The sequence below is a fragment of the Acipenser ruthenus genome, chromosome 5, assembly GCF_902713425.1.
Source record: "Acipenser ruthenus chromosome 5, fAciRut3.2 maternal haplotype, whole genome shotgun sequence".
In the NCBI taxonomy this organism is placed as follows: domain Eukaryota; kingdom Metazoa; phylum Chordata; class Actinopteri; order Acipenseriformes; family Acipenseridae; genus Acipenser; species Acipenser ruthenus.
In genome coordinates this window covers 24,892,420-24,908,153 of record NC_081193.1, presented here as the reverse complement: position 1 = coordinate 24,908,153, position 15,734 = coordinate 24,892,420, and the positions used below count along the sequence as shown (strand labels likewise).

General features: G+C 37.9%; 2 protein-coding genes across 4 annotated transcripts; one reads left to right on the top strand and one right to left on the bottom strand.

Moving 5' to 3' along the window:
• The first annotated feature begins 1,475 nt into the window (after nt 1-1,475).
• LOC117402598 (epoxide hydrolase 1-like) lies at nt 1,476-10,862 on the top strand. 3 transcript variants are annotated; one of them, XM_059023866.1, is made up of 9 exons: nt 1,476-1,670; nt 4,757-4,982; nt 6,241-6,421; nt 6,998-7,210; nt 7,501-7,630; nt 7,941-8,155; nt 8,295-8,403; nt 8,862-8,987; nt 9,296-10,862. In XM_059023866.1, exons 2-9 carry the CDS (start codon nt 4,761-4,763, stop codon nt 9,492-9,494), a joined length of 1,395 nt encoding a protein of 464 aa, XP_058879849.1. In that variant the 5' UTR covers nt 1,476-1,670; nt 4,757-4,760; the 3' UTR covers nt 9,495-10,862. The 3 variants fall into 3 exon arrangements, with proteins under 3 accessions (XP_058879849.1, XP_033859810.3, XP_033859811.3); XM_034003919.3 differs by lacking the exon at nt 1,476-1,670 and adding an exon at nt 3,381-3,546; XM_034003920.3 differs by lacking the exon at nt 1,476-1,670 and adding an exon at nt 4,283-4,420.
• Nucleotides 10,863-11,825: 963 nt separating this feature from the next.
• On the bottom strand, nt 11,826-14,407 carry LOC117402599 (cystatin-like). The gene is made up of 3 exons (XM_034921318.2): nt 14,028-14,407; nt 12,813-12,929; nt 11,826-12,186 (listed from the first exon to the last, which is right to left on the bottom strand). The coding sequence occupies exons 1-3, from the start codon at nt 14,259-14,261 to the stop codon at nt 12,109-12,111; spliced, it is 429 nt and encodes a 142-aa protein (XP_034777209.2). The 5' UTR covers nt 14,262-14,407; the 3' UTR covers nt 11,826-12,108.
• Between the last annotated feature and the right edge of the window lie 1,327 nt (nt 14,408-15,734).

Sequence of the window (15,734 nt, the reverse complement as noted above, 5' to 3'; positions counted from 1 at the left end):
TGTAACGCATCGTTTATCTATCGCACGAGTTCCTTGACTGAAGTTTAACCCACTGTTCCTGAATTATCAAAAAGAAAATGATATTTAAGATTCTTTAATATTGACTTAATTTATGTTATTATTATTCATTAAATTCACTTGCTATTTGAACCTCAACACCAGTTTATTGTCTTTTTTTATTACAGAATATCCATGGGCTTCAGTGAGTTACAAGAAAACAATTGTATCTTGGGTTTCTGTGACGGTTTATAAAGTGACGTCACATAAACCCTAGATGGAATTATTTTCCTGTAACCCACTGAAGCCCATCTATTATTCTCTCTCTCTCTCTCTCTCTCTCTCTCTCTCTCTCTCTCTCTCTCTCTCTCTCTCTCTCTCTCTCTCTCTCTCAAATTCAAAGTGCTTTATTGGCATGACCAATACATAGTATTGCCAAAGCAATGATGACACATTTTCATCTTTCACATAAAACAATTAACATTTAAAACATGTCTACAAGTAAATATTAAAAGAAAATAACATTCTCTCTCTTTCTCTCTCTCTCTCTCTCTCTCTCTCTCTCTCTCTCTCTCTCTCTCTCTCTCTCTCTCAAATTGGCTTCATTGGCATGACAATAAAAATTAATTATATTGTCAAAGCACATATATGGCATAAACAACTAAAATATTATAATCTTTCTCTCAATTCAATTCAAAGGGACTTTATTGGCATGACTAACATCAGCAGTATTGCCAAAGTATTTACAAAGTACAATAACAGTTAATAATAATAATAACAGTAACAATAATAATTATAATAATAATACAAATACAGCACTTATAAACATTACGAACATATTTAAATACAAATAGTAAATAGAACAAGACAAAGACACTGAATTAAACATTGAAACACTCAATACTAAATAACCCCCCTCCCTCCCCAGCAGCGCCTCCCCCTGTGCAGAGTGCTCACTGTGTGTCCCTCAGGCTGTGACAGGCGGCTACATACTGGACAGCCAGTGGGGCTGTGTGTCCGTCTCCCAGTATGACTGTCAGTTTTTCTGGGTCCGTGATGTGTGGAAATGTGGGAGAGGAGTAGTTATCCTTTTCAAGAATATGTTCCTTGTTTGGACGTATTTATCGCAGTGTAGGAGAAAGTGCATCTCAACCTTTGTCTCAACCTCTCCTGTCTCACAGTGAACACAGAGCCTGTTCTCTCTGGGTAGCCAGGTCTGCCTGTGTCTGCATTTTTCAAAGGCCAGGCTGTGGTCAATGAGCCTGTATTTGGTCAGGATCTGCCTCTGCCTTGCATCTTTGACAGTGAAGAGATACTCTGCTAGGGTAAAGTTTCTTCTTTGATTTGTTTTACAGTTTGGTTACTCTGATTGGCAGTGCTTTAGCAGTGCTGTCCTGAAGCTGGTTAGTGTTAGACCTGTCATCTCGTCTGTAATCTCTAAAATGGTGGATGTGCAGGAAGCAATTTTCTAAAATGTGGGTAGAGAGTACAACTTAAGTGTTGATGGCTGATCTCAGTGTATGAGCAAGTAATCTGTGTTACATTTGCGGGATGCGATTAAGAAGCTGGAATGTGAATAAGAAGCTGGAATGCGAACAAGAAGGTGGTGAATAAGAAGCTGGCCGAATAAGAAGCCAACTTTAGCATCAACTTTGGACCCCGTTTATCAACAAGTAAGAGCAAAGGGATTCCTATGCATTTTTTATTGGTTACACTTTGGAGTGCTGCTGCTCGTGGGGTACGACTTGTTCACTCAGATATTTAGTGTTTTTGCAAAGAGAAGACGATAACCTATCATAAGACACCAAAATATTTAGTGAGCAAGGCGTCTAAGGAGGTACATATATGGGACATCAAAAGACGTGTCCCCATGCACACTGTATTTGTTATAATAGGCTACACTTTGGGGTTGTTCTGCTCGTGGGGTACGGCTTGCTCACTAAAATCTTCTTGCAAAGAGGAGACGATAATCTATCTAGGGATACCTCGATATTAAGTGAGCAAATCGTCTAAGGCTGTTAATGGGGCAAAGCAAGCGGGTATATATGGGATACCGCTATGCTGCTGATAGATTTTTTTTAAATTAATATTTTCGTTTTTCTTCAAAGAGGAGCGATTATCCTTTAAATGGTAGCAATATATTAATTGAGCAAGATGTGTAAGTGAGTTAAAAGAACACGCTGCTTTGTCAAATACACAGCGAATAAAGAACCGGGAATAAGTAACCAACTTCCAGGTGGTTTGGGAATAAGTAACCAACTTCCAGGTGTTTTTTTGGGAAGGCCTCATCTTATTTTCCATCACATACTTAGGTAACTCGTCCGCACAATCGGATACACAAGCCACAGATAGTCAATATACAGATAGTAGTAGGAGTTCCCCGACAGGGTGTTTTTTTTTAGCAGACGCCTTTATCCAAGGCGATTTACAGACTAGGGTGTGTGAACTATGCATCGGCTGCAGAGTCACTTACAATTACGTCTCGCCCGAAAGACGGAGCACAAGGAGGTTAAGTGACTTGCTCAGGGTCACACAATGAGTCAGTGGCTGAAGTGGGATTTGAACCGGGGACCTCGTGGTTAACCACTGGACCACACAGCCTCCTATTTAGTACCAACTATGAAAAATGTTAATCTTTTAAACTTTTTTTAATCTTCTGATATCCCTGCACAACTTTTAACCGCAATGCCCTACTTGTTCAACTCACTTGATACAACACGCAGAAATCACAATCAGTGTTGCCAAGTGTCACGAGAAAAAAAAAAGAAGCGGCACTGTCTTTCAAAACAAGCCCAATCCATTTCAGAGGGAGGGGAGTGGGGGTGTTTATACAAATTCCACATTTTTTAGTAGTTATAGTTTTGCTCCATACATACAACATTAAATTACACATTAAAAATATAAAAAATAATAAATGCGTGTGTACTTCCGTTATTAAAAAGGTAATCCATGCGCCATGGTCTCTGTTTCCTCAGTGTTGTATGTTCCCTTGCAACCCGCGACTTTTAAAAAGAACAAGCCCCGTTCCGCGTATTCTAAGAGGACTTGGCAACTGTGCTCACAATGCATCTCCTACGTTGGGAGGTGGAGTTTAACGTCAGTCTCTCAAGAGCCCAAAACCTTAAAGGTGCAGAGCTAGGATTAATATAAGGGATCATTACAGTATGTATCACAGTATATAGTGTATGCGTCTCAGTATATAGTGTATGCATCTCAGGATATAGTGTATGCATCTCAGGATACAGTGCATGCGTCTCAATATATAGTGCACGTCTATATCAGTGGGTGAATTATGTCCCAAACGGCACCTCATAGAAAAAGCCTTGAATCTTCTTGTGCTAGGCCCTCCAATGGCTTGCATCAAATAAATAGCCAGGAGGTGGCACAGTTTTGCTAACGTGTAGATGAATTCTTCTCGAACTACATCACCTAAACTGCAGCTGTGCGCAGTTAGAGAAAGTGCGTAGCGTGTACCGTCTGTTCACCTTTGCTTTAGATTGTTTTCTGCAGGATTCCTGTCATGCTTGGTCACATGTCAGAAGCTATAAAGTGAGTAAACATACTTATTAATGTTTTTTTTGGTTTTGTCAAATATTTCAAACACGTTTTCTTCATTGATAAAGATCATATTTTCGTAGCCCTCCTTCCAGCCTTTTTTTTTTTTTTTTTTTTTTTTTTTTTTTTTATAAACATCGCATTCACAACTGAAAAGTCAACAATCGATTAATTTTAACGTAGATCAGTGTTATATTTTTCTCGTTGTCATGAGTTTATGAGCATTATGATTTATTTTGCATTTTAAGTTGCAAACGAATAGTGCACGCTGTATTTTTATTTTTTTACGGGCGCGTATTGTGTTCTGTAACAAATATTGCAGTAAATGTTGCACGAATTAAAATATTATACATTACTAACTGAATATCACACAAACAACGATTATTTGTAGGGAAGAGAATTACAAGATTACGAAATGCATTTAAACATAATTTAAAATTGTTTTTCGATAAATGTATTTACTATTCAGAAAATCTGACCATACTGCAATTAAAGTAGATCTGTTAAAAAAAAAAAAAAAAAAAAACAGTGAACAGCAGCATTATGGAATAACAAGATTAAAGACAGTAAAATACTTTCACACAAAGAAAAGTTAAACGTAGTGTGTCAAAGTTCAATGGATCCAAAGGTTACATTTATTATGTTCCAAAGGGGTGGGATTAGTTAGGACGTTTTTTTGTTGTTGTTGTTTTGTTTTTAGTAATAATGGGTGTGGGTGGAGTTAAATTCTCCTGACTAGATGAGTTTTACTGCTGTACATATACTGGTTGAGATGCATGTGCATTTGTTATAAGATGATTCTATCGTAAATGCTGTGAATGACCACCTGTTGCACTAGCAGCGCTTGATCTACTGGGTGTTATTTGGGGTAAGGATTACAGACAATCTTGACTGTTGATCCGTCAGCAGTCTTTAACAAGGTAGATCTAAGGCTAACACAAACTCAAGTATAGCGTATTTGAACACACTAGCATGTGTCCATAATCGGACCATAACACCATCGGATTCAGCTAGAACAGATTTGTTCCTGTCTTTTCTGCTTTCACATCACAGTTTAGAGCTCTGGTTGACTTTAGTATGTAAAAGGCACAATCAAAATCTTAAAATGGTTCTTGTTGTAAAACTCTGCCTGATGGATCTAATCTAGTAAAGCTCTTCTAGCCTGTTTGTGTTTTGATGAGTCCCTTCCCTGTTTCGCACACAGAGACATGTTGCCCAGCTCTATGGACCTCTCCAGGCTGCAGCTGCTGCTGGTCTCCACGGCTGTGGGAGCCGGGGGTCTCTTGGTGTACTTCCTTGTGATCCGGAGGAGGACCAAGAACAAGACCCTCCCCATGGGAGACGGCTGGTGGGGTGCTGGGGAGAAACCACTGGCTGAAGATGAGGAAATCCACCCTTTTCAGATTGAAACTTCAGATGAAGAAATAAAGGTACTTGAAGGACATTTTACACAAAACACACCCACTACTATAATAATACAAATACTGGGTTAATGAGGAGGCTGTGTGGTCCAGTGGTTAAAGAAAAGGGCTTGTAACCAGGAGGTTCCCGGTTCAAATCCCACCTCAGCCACTGACTCATTGTGTGACCCTGAGCAAGTCACTTAACCTCCTTGTGCTCCGTCTTTCGGGTGAGTCGTAACTGTAAGTGACTCTGCAGCTGATGCATAGTTCACACACCCTAGTCTCTGTAAGTCGCCTTGGATAAACAAATAATAATAATAAAATAATAATAAATTGCAGATGCTTTCAGAGTTCTCTGATGCTCACTCACATAATCTGTGGATGTTCAGATTTCAGAAAATTGCATAGCCCCTCTCCTAAAATTCTTTGTGCAATTAAAAGGCATATTACCAGCTGTGTGGAACAGGTTGTGCACACTAAACTACGTATAGTACATGTTTCAGTTCCAAGGCTGCAACCTTGAAGCTTCAGTTCAACAGCCCACACAAAGAATGCATCTGTGCTTCCTTATCCAAGGTTAACCGTGATGTTAGTTCCAAGCAAACTACCTCATTTTAATTGTGAAAAAAACCTTTTGGACAATATTGAATAAGATAGATTAAATGAATTATATATATATATTATACATAATTATAATCAATTTGTAAATTTGATTTTATAAACTAAACATCATAACTGTTTTGATGGCATACCCTAGCGTGGTAGTAATTAACCTAATTAATGTTGTTAAAATATCTGTCAAGCTATTTATAGGCCAAGTATTAATAACAAAAAAACAAATACAAATATATAGTATAGTGCAGCAAGAAGGCAATAATAACATGTTTGCCTGCTTACAGAAGCTAAAGTTTGAGAGAGGAGACGTTGGAAGATGAAAAGTCAACAGTAACGCATAAAACTGAGAAACAAACAATGTGAGAGTGCTTATATTTCATGTTTGATACTGGTTTTGTAAAGTCAGTAGGTGTTTTTCTCCATTCGACAAACAGGAGTTCATTAAAGGCTGGATAAACTCTTTAAAAACATACCCCTTTGTTTTTTTACACAAGGTTAACTGTATGAATATTTTTATTTTAGGTAAGAATTCAAAGCACTCATGCAAACACCTTTTCTTGGTTCTGTTGTTGGCAGTTTATGTATACCTTTTAGTTAACAACTTGCAATGCTACTCCTCTCTACAAAAATAATGTCAAGTCAAAACTAACTTTATTGTAACTTTATTCAGGATCTTTACATGCGCATCGACCAGACCAGATTTACCCCATCATTGGAGGATAGCCAGTTCAATTATGGGTTTAACTCCACCCACCTCCGGAAGGTGGTTTCTTATTGGAGGAACCAGTTTGACTGGAAAAAGCAGGTCAAACTCCTCAACAAATACCCACATTTCAAAACCAAAATTGAAGGTGAGGTATTTACTGATAAGTTACACAATATCTTTATATTTTATAATTCTTTTTTTTTTTTTTTTTAAACTTATTTGATAGATAGGAAATGTGTGTTTTAAATGAAAGCCAGGGAAAGGGGAATTATTAATGTAACCTTGACAGGACTTCAGAACAGCAAACCAATCGAATGTCCTTGTTCTAAGAAGTTATATTTACTGGTACGTGTTTTCAAAACGTTTTTTAATTTAATTGTTGTACTGTATTTGAGGTCCTTAAAATGAAAGCTGGCAAATAGGAAATCAATTGAATAGACATTGCTATGGACACCTTCATTGCTGTTTTCTAGCATGGCTGATACTGACTTTCTAAAATAAGGTCATAAACACAAATGGGTAATTCCAGCACAAGCTTTAAAATTATATCAGTGTTATTTGTCTAGTTTCTTTCACCCATGGAGTCAAAGGCAATCAAAATTGTCATCTTAGCAATCTTCTGGTGTTCTCACCTTGTGGGGCACACACATGTGAGCTGGAATGACCCTAAATAACATGGTAGCTATGGATCCTGTTCTTTTAAAGTGTCTATCCCCCTCAGGTCTGGATGTCCACTTTGTCCATGTGCGTCCCTCTGGTCTCCAGGAAGGACACTCTGCAAAGCCCCTGCTGATGGTGCACGGCTGGCCAGGCTCCTTCTTTGAGTTCTACAAGATTCTCCCCCTGCTGACCGAGGGTAGAGACGGGCTGGTCTTCGAGGTGATCTGCCCCTCCATCCCTGGCTATGGCTTCTCAGAGGCTCCCCACAAGACAGGTGGGCAGTAGGTGACGGAAAGAAATCTGGTCATATGTGCCCCAAGACTACCTGTCCCAGAGTGACGTATATCTAGTTCTAAAATGCTACTCTTCGAATACACAATCATCTAGTTTACTTACCCTACATAGTATATTTTAGACAGTTGATGTCTTACCCTCACGTGAGTTTTCATGGAGGGTAACTTATCTTAATCTGATTAGGTTTTTAAATTAGAAGTTCATTTTTTTGTTTATCAAAAATGCAGAAAACAGAGTCTGAGTCCCTCCGTCCTGTTCTGCTGTTTCTAGGGTTCGACTCGATTGCTGCAGCCCGCATATTTTACAAGTTGATGCAGCGGCTGGGCTTCAAGGAGTTTTACATGCAAGGTGGAGACTGGGGGGGTCTGATCACCACCAACATCGCACAGATGAGACCTGAGTGAGTACAGAAAGTTTTAGAATTCAAATAACTTGTCAGCTGGAGAAGTAGTGTGGACTAAATCCAGAAGTTGCTGCTTGTTGCATCACGATTCAACTTCTGAAGTTTCCTTTGCAGCAATTTTAATAGAATAGAAACCTGAGTCTCTACAGGACAATTTGAGCATTTACAGCGTGATTTTAAAGAGCTGAGATGTCACTAAATCACTGTGTATTTAAAAAAAAGCATCAGTAGTAGCTGTAGTGCGATGAGGGACTTTTCTGAATACTACACTGTCAGTGTATTATAATATAAATAATTTTCCTTCTAGAAATGTGAAAGGACTTCATTTGAATTTCTTCCCGGTGACAAAACACAACCTGCGGATGCTCGTCTCGCTGCTCCTGGGTGCCTACGTGCCGTTCTTGGTGGGATTCACCAGGGAGGACGTGAAGCGCATCTTCCCTTACTTCAAGAAGAACGTGTATGAAATGCTGAGAGAATCGGGGTACATGCATATCCAGGCCACCAAACCCGACACTGCAGGTCAGGGCTGTGGCTTACCAACTTATTAAGGATTTTTTAAAAACATGTTACTTAAAACATTGGTCTTAAAGAAAACAAAACGAAGCAATCAGAGGTTCTGGTTATGATAATTAACCTTGCTCCTGCTCTCTCTTCGCAGGCTGTGGGCTTAATGACTCCCCAGTTGGACTGGCAGCCTACATTCTGGAGAAGTTCTCCACATGGACTGATAAGCAATTCAGAGACCTAGAGGATGGGGGTCTGGAAAGGTGTGCACGCCCCTCAGTCTCTGCAGTGCTTTCAGTGTATTAGATTAACTCTGTATTGCCACATCTTGCTTTTAAGGCACTTTTTACTTTTTTTAACTGAAACATGCCCAATAAGTTTGTTTCTGACTACCCTGGCCAGGTGTGGATGTGGATCTGGATGAGTTTCTATTTTGAAGTTTTTTATTTAAGAAATGTTTTAAGGACTATTTAAAAGTGTTGATAAACTAATAAACTCTCTCCAAAACAGTTGAAAAGTAATTGTTCAAAGTGGGCTTAAAAACAAAATAATTCTTAAATATTTTCACTTCCAATTAAACGGTGACATTATTGTTGACTGGGTCTACTGCTGGTTCACATGGTTTCCTTTCCTTCTTACACTTTTTAGTCCCTCAATCAATATATCCTTTTAATTGGTCTTTTACATTTTTTAACCTTTGTGTCTGTTTGTCCCCTTATAGGAAGTTTTCCCTGGATGACCTACTGACCAATGTAATGATTTACTGGGTGACAGGCTCTATGGTTTCCTCCATGAGGTTTTATAAAGAGAATCTGAACGGGAACCCAGAGAAGAGGCCTGATGCAAAGTAACATCATCTTCTTTTAAATTTGGTCTTGTCATTGTGGGCAGAATATGCATTATTATACCAGTAGTGGCAGACTGACTTTGAAAAGAAAAAGCCTAAATATCCTGGTGGTCTAGTCAGTGATTCAGTTCAGATCAGTCTTTTATCATGTTGCTGACAGGATCTCACCCAAATTGACTGGTGATTTTGAACACAACTAATAAAACCGAATGTAGATATCTATTTGTTTTTTAGGTTATAGTTAGGGTCGGATGATAAACACACGTTTTAGTCGCAGTAACACGGATTTTCTTGCCATTGCTCTTCAGGATTGGTGTCTGTGTCCCAACTGGACTGGCTGTCTTCCCCAATGAGCTGCTGCACGGTCCTCTAGTCTGGGCCCAGCCGCGCTACAAGAACGTCATTTCGTACTCCTACATGCTGCGAGGAGGCCACTTTGCAGCATTCGAGGAGCCAGAACTGCTAGCAGAGGACATCAGACAGTTTGTGAAGAAAGTGGAAAAGTGATTTAGAACTAAATCTAGACAATGTTTTGTTGTAACAAGTGCTGTAAAATGTAATGGCATCTGTAGAATACAATGGCTCATTAAGGACCTTGTTAAGATCACAAGATAATCTGACCTGACCAATTCTTTATTTTTATTTTAAGTCCTCAATATGAGCTACCATAGCACCATCAGTCAAGTAACCAATCAGTCACGTCTGCTAAATAAACACATATTATTATTATTATTATTATTATTATTATTATTATTATTATTATTTATTTCTTAGCAGACGCCCTTATCCAGGGCGACTTACAATCGTAAGCAAAAACATTTCAAGCGTTACAATACAACATAATAATAATAATAATAATAATAATAATAATATCAAATAAAAGATGGGTCCTATTGGCTAAACCTTAATTTGCAGTCAGCGTACTGTATAGAACATGGTTGATATATTACTGAATGTTTATCGGTCACTCAGCAATCACAATGCATTTTCACAAAAACATATTTTTGGCATATCACCCATGCTGTGTTTAAACAAGCATGAAGGAGGATTGTCCATACTTAAGCGTTATGAAGTAGAGCAAGATGTTCTCGTACAGGAATCTTAAAAAAATAATAATCTGAAAAACAGATGTTTGGGCATGGAAAGAAAAACATGGACTTACAGGGGGGGGGGTTGCTAACTCTGCCCACTCAAAACTTCAAAAATAGAAACCAAAATATTGATACTCATCCACATGCTAACCTATATTAATACCTTTGCAAAAACGAAATTCCTGTGGTTGGTATTGCTATTTGAATTGCACGCATTTATATTTATAGAGGTTAGTAAGATTTAAATCCCTGGTGATACACAGGAAACAAAGTTGGTTCCTTTTAATAAGAGTTGTGCATCCTACTGTATTGCTTCATCTCCCTAGCCAGGCTGCAGTGTAATTGCCTGATTTACATTCTGAAATTAAAACTTTACATACTGTGCTAGAAGAACTAAAACAACTATGTCTGTTGAATGATCACACTGACCCTCTCAATTTTTAGCATTTTGCTACTGTCCCCTTTTACCTTTGTGACAAGCATCTCTGCCTTGCAACCCAATACCATACTGAATAGGATTCTTTTTCAGCTATAACATCACGGGGATACATGCATGCATTTCATTTGTATTCTTAGACAGTCTACGCTTACCCTGTGTCCGAGTCCTTTCATTATTTATTTTTGCTTAAAAGATGTATGACCATTGCCAGGTTTTACAGCAGTGGCCAAAAGTTTCGAGTGAAAGTGGGAGAAAGCAGTAACTATAGAATTATGGGTAATCGAATTGCATGAAAGTCACCAACATTATGTAACCAAATAAACTATTAAATGATGCAAAAGTCTACCGGAAGCCATAATACTCTTAGTACAGTATTTCATGTTAGATTTTAAAATGTCCCATTTTTCAATGTCAGTTTTTCAATAAGTATATACAAAACTACAAAGCAGTATGTAATCCAACATGCTAAGGTAACATTATTCAGCAGGGTTAATTCGACTAAGATTCAAAATTAGACAATTGCTTTTAGAAATAGCTGTAGACGTGGCACAAAAGTTATGTAAACCTCAACACTGTGTATTACTGTCATCTTCCAAACGTTGCAAAATAAAAGTACAAGAACCCAATCAAAGCTATTTTAATAATTATTTTAATACCAAGTTGAAAGAGCTCAATTCCAATTATATGGTTATTCGCTGATCTTTCATTCTCATGGGATTATTCACACTATTTTAAATTCATATTTCAGAGGCAAAATGCAGATCTCAGTGACACCCACTTTGTGTTACTTGAAATATCATTCTCTGAATTAAAAGTCTTATCTTTTAATTTTAGCAGAATAAAAAAAAAAAATTATAGACTGGGGTAAAGAAAGATAGTTACGTAAAAAGGGCTTTCGTGCCAAATCACATTCTCTCAAAAAGATTTTTAACAAGCTGAAAAATAAATACAGTTTTTTTCATGGGTTATCTTGAGCAGGGGACTATAGAGGTTTTAGACTTGCCAACAAGAAGCCCAGACCTTATTCCCACAGAACATCAATATGTGTGTCCAGCATATAACTGAGCAGCTCACAATTTATATCTTTCATGTCACTGGAGGTGAAGGTTTTATTTATATATCATCTTCACACACTCAGTCAAAGATAAACATACTGGTATGGTACAGAACACAGACTCATGCCTCTACATGCATGGAGGGTATGAACGCGATTCACAACAATTCCATACAAGCCTTTACTGGTTTAACATCTCGCGTCTTGCAGCAACAGAAATACTACAACATTATTAATACAACAGAAATACTACAACATTTTTAATAAGTGTTTATTTTGTTTAAAATAAAAGTTACAGAATTGAATTGCACAGCGATAGCTAAAAATTAAATTGAGGCAGTTTAAAAACAGAAAATCTATTTCAGCAAGAATGATAAGTGCAAGTGTAAACACAATTCTACTACAAAAGTTAGTTCATTATTACTTAATACTGCTAGTGCCCGTTTTGTTTTAGTTCTTTAAAATGAATTAATATAGTTGGGTAAAAACAAAACTTTGCTTTATTATTAATTCTAGCAAGGATAACACTTAAGATTTTTAAGTGCAGGTATTTTTCACCAGCTTAGTTTCTGGAATCCAGAGACGAGACACAACTTCAAAGGTGCAGGTGGATGTCTGAAAAAAGAAATAACAACAATGAACACATTCATCCAGCATCTAGCCAAACCTACATAAATGATATAAATCACATGGCTAGTCATGTACTAACTGGTAATAAGAATGAATAGGGTATTAAGCCAGGTATATATACACACACTGTACTTCCTGTGTGTTAAGTGGATAATGAGAGGAGATTGCTGAATCTTCTGACTAGTAAAAGCAGTGTAAACCTGTGCAGCCACATACAACTTTTACAAATGTTTTATTTAAATAAATACTTACTAATTATGTGTATAAAAAAGCTAGGGATTAACGCATGAAAACGTACAACTAGTATTCAAATTGTTTATTAGACTGCTAAAACATCCTGTAAGCAAACACATGTACACATCCAAACCCAACGCCCCTGTATTGTACGTATTCAAATTATCTAGAAGGCTGCTCCTTGGCCATCCAAATTTCGATTATTTAGACATACTCCATGGCACAGGTGAGGAAACCCAGGACAGGGTCTATGGTGTTCATTGGAGGCGATTACTTAATAGTTCAGTTTTATAAAAACGATATAGTTCTAAAAGATGAGGGTGTGCAAGGGGGAAGACGTTCATGTGTGAAAAGTGAATGGCTTCCCCTCCAGTTACCTTAGCCAGTTCAGGCACATCGTGGAATGCACACAGCTCAATTTTCTCAGCGCCTCCCTTTCTGCAGGATGTGCGACCCATCTGCACTGTCACAATGTACTTGATTCCTGCAACAACCTGAAAAGACGCACATAGGTATTAGTTCCCTGAAAACAGCATTTGTCAGTATAGGGTTAAGCATCTGAGCCAGTGGAAAGCACCATCGTGCCAAAACATGTAATCAAATGGAAGAAAGAAAATGAAACCTGCAACGCACTTATTAGTATAATCACCTGGTTTGTTTTACCCCTATTTTACTTCAAAAAGGAAATAAACATTGAAAACCAAGTCATAGTACACACACGATTTAGGGTCTGCCGTTTGCTTGATGCCAGATAATGTCCTGCTAAACCTGCTGGTAGGCTCAGTAGGTACCTACTGCCTCATTAAATTCGTACTGATAACGTCCATACAATGGTTGATAACATACCGATCAGGTGCAGCTATGCAGTTTACAGTCCTTTTAACTTTTGTATTTTATTGTATTTAAAAAAGGGCTGTAAACTGCATAGCAAAGCAACAGACTTTCCGTTTCAGGATTGCTTCGCTATGCAGTTTACAGGGTGTTTCTTTTTTGTTTAGTTTTTTTAGCAAACTCTTTTTGAGGATGTTAAACTGAATGGTTTCTTCAGCCGTTCTCGATTCTACGCTGACTAACCAGCAGGCCAGTTGGTAGATAATTTCGATTTTTTTTTTTTTTTTTTTTTTTTTTTTTAGTTATTTAAATGTATTTATTTCGTTATTTATTTTTTATTATTTTTGGCACAGATTATCCTCCATAGAAATTGGACACGGACACACAATCACCCCAGACACCAAAACATTGTTTTTAAGATTGTATGACGCTTTAGCTTTAATTAATACGTCCTTACATTCTTAAATTGTGGATCCAAAAGAACATGATGCGAAGAGTTATTGTTGGCAGTAAACAATCGGCGAGCAATCGAAAATAATATCTACTTAAAACATTTCTTTTAAACAGGTATGTCCCCATGTTCCTAGTAACACTGTAAAACAAATAATTAGGTAACTTAAGGTTAATTGGGGTTCTTCACTATTTATTTAAAACACAAACACGACACACGCGCCCAACCCCAAAAAACAAAAATCCACCTATATAGACTTCGGCTCGAGTTGTTGTTGTCTGCTTTCCCGACTGAACCCCAATTTACTAACCTGCTTCTGCACCTTTACGACCTTCGAGACCCTGTGGATGTACATATCATTGCTGGCCTTGTTAAACTCGGCCACCGCGAACTTCAACGCATCCTGAACCCCTTCCTCTCCAATGTCCGCGTCCGTTCTGCCTCCGACCATACGCATTCCGCCACCTCCAACCTGGGCACAGACCGCGGCGACTGCAAAAAGCAGAGTGAGAAACGATAAACTGGTCTTCCAGAAAAAAGCCATTTTTAAACCTTGTGCACTTCCCGATCAGATGAGAATGAAATAAACAAGAGTCGTTGCGTGCTACTGCTAGAGATTATAATAGCGATGTCAGTCCAACCCGTCTCGTCTCCTTTCTGTTTGTGGGTGGGTAGATTTTCTCAAACCACTCTGCAGTGCAGACACGTGATTCACTGTAGCTGGGTTTAGTTTATAAACACGTGCGCATTTATAAACACTTACATAATTAGCTGCATGAAAGGGGGGGAGGCTGTTTGAGTTATATATGTCTGGATTTAGATTGTGTCCTTTTTACTGGCTACTGTGAGTTCAATCACGCCAGATTTAATGGATCACCAAAAAGTACAATATCCCAGAAATATGCAGTATGGATAACGGTTCTTGTGATTCTGTTTTTGTGCTACTGTAAATGTGAGGGGAGGACGTCTAGGGAGTGGGGTGGGGGTTCTAAGGGATGCAGGGGCGTGTAGGGGGTTCGGGGTTATTTGTATTTATGAGTTGTGTTGATGTTTGTTGTTTAGATGCTTTGGCAAAACGTAATTTATTTTGTTATGCCAATAAAGCCCCTTTTAATTTTAATTATAATTTGTTTCTTTAAAAAAAAAACTGGTATGGCTTGTTTGCACCTTTAATTAACTTTTTTCGTTTTGATCTTTGAAGTTAAAACTGGATAAAAAGTGAATCTGTTATGTAACCAAATTTTAGAAAACTTTGCTGGTGTTCATAATTATTTTATTTTTTGCTAAGAATTTTTAAATTTGCACTTTGTGTTAGACAATCCTAACTAAAAATGGGACATACCGGTAGATTAAAAATAAATTGTAGATGCAATGTGGGGGCGATTCCCTGATGCTGTAAAATGCTATGGTTGGTAGGATTATAGGTTGGTCCAATCAACCAAGGAATAATATTGTATTATACTATAAAATTAAACATGATTGTGAGGGGAATTTAATTGCAGTGTTATTCCTTTTTCCAACATTCATCAATAAGAAAGATGAATATTTTCGTGCACACAGTAAATATGACCTGAACCTCAGAAACAGAACTCAATACACTAGCATTCCAGATTAATTTACAACAGGGAATGCACAGGCCACCTTAGTCATAGGGTCCTAGTTGGATTTGGTCAAGTGACCAGTGAGTTGGTATATTGCATTGGAGAGCTGCAGCTGTCACCAATGCCAAGGCAATGTGAGAGAAAATATTTTGCACTTGAAGTGTGAAACCCGTTAGTCTTTCTATACTGTCAAACCTGGACTTTGCCAAATGCTGGGTAGACAAATTCTATATGTAAGTGTCAATTAGTTTCTGTGAAAGAAATATTGTTGCTGCAAATCACAAGACACTGCATGGGCAGTAACGGTATATGTTGTATGTAGCTGAGCAGAGCTCATATCTCTGGTCATTTGGCCACAAAACCCTGTTTTCTTTAGTTGTTTGGTTAAATGCCTGGCTTTACAGATTGACTAACAC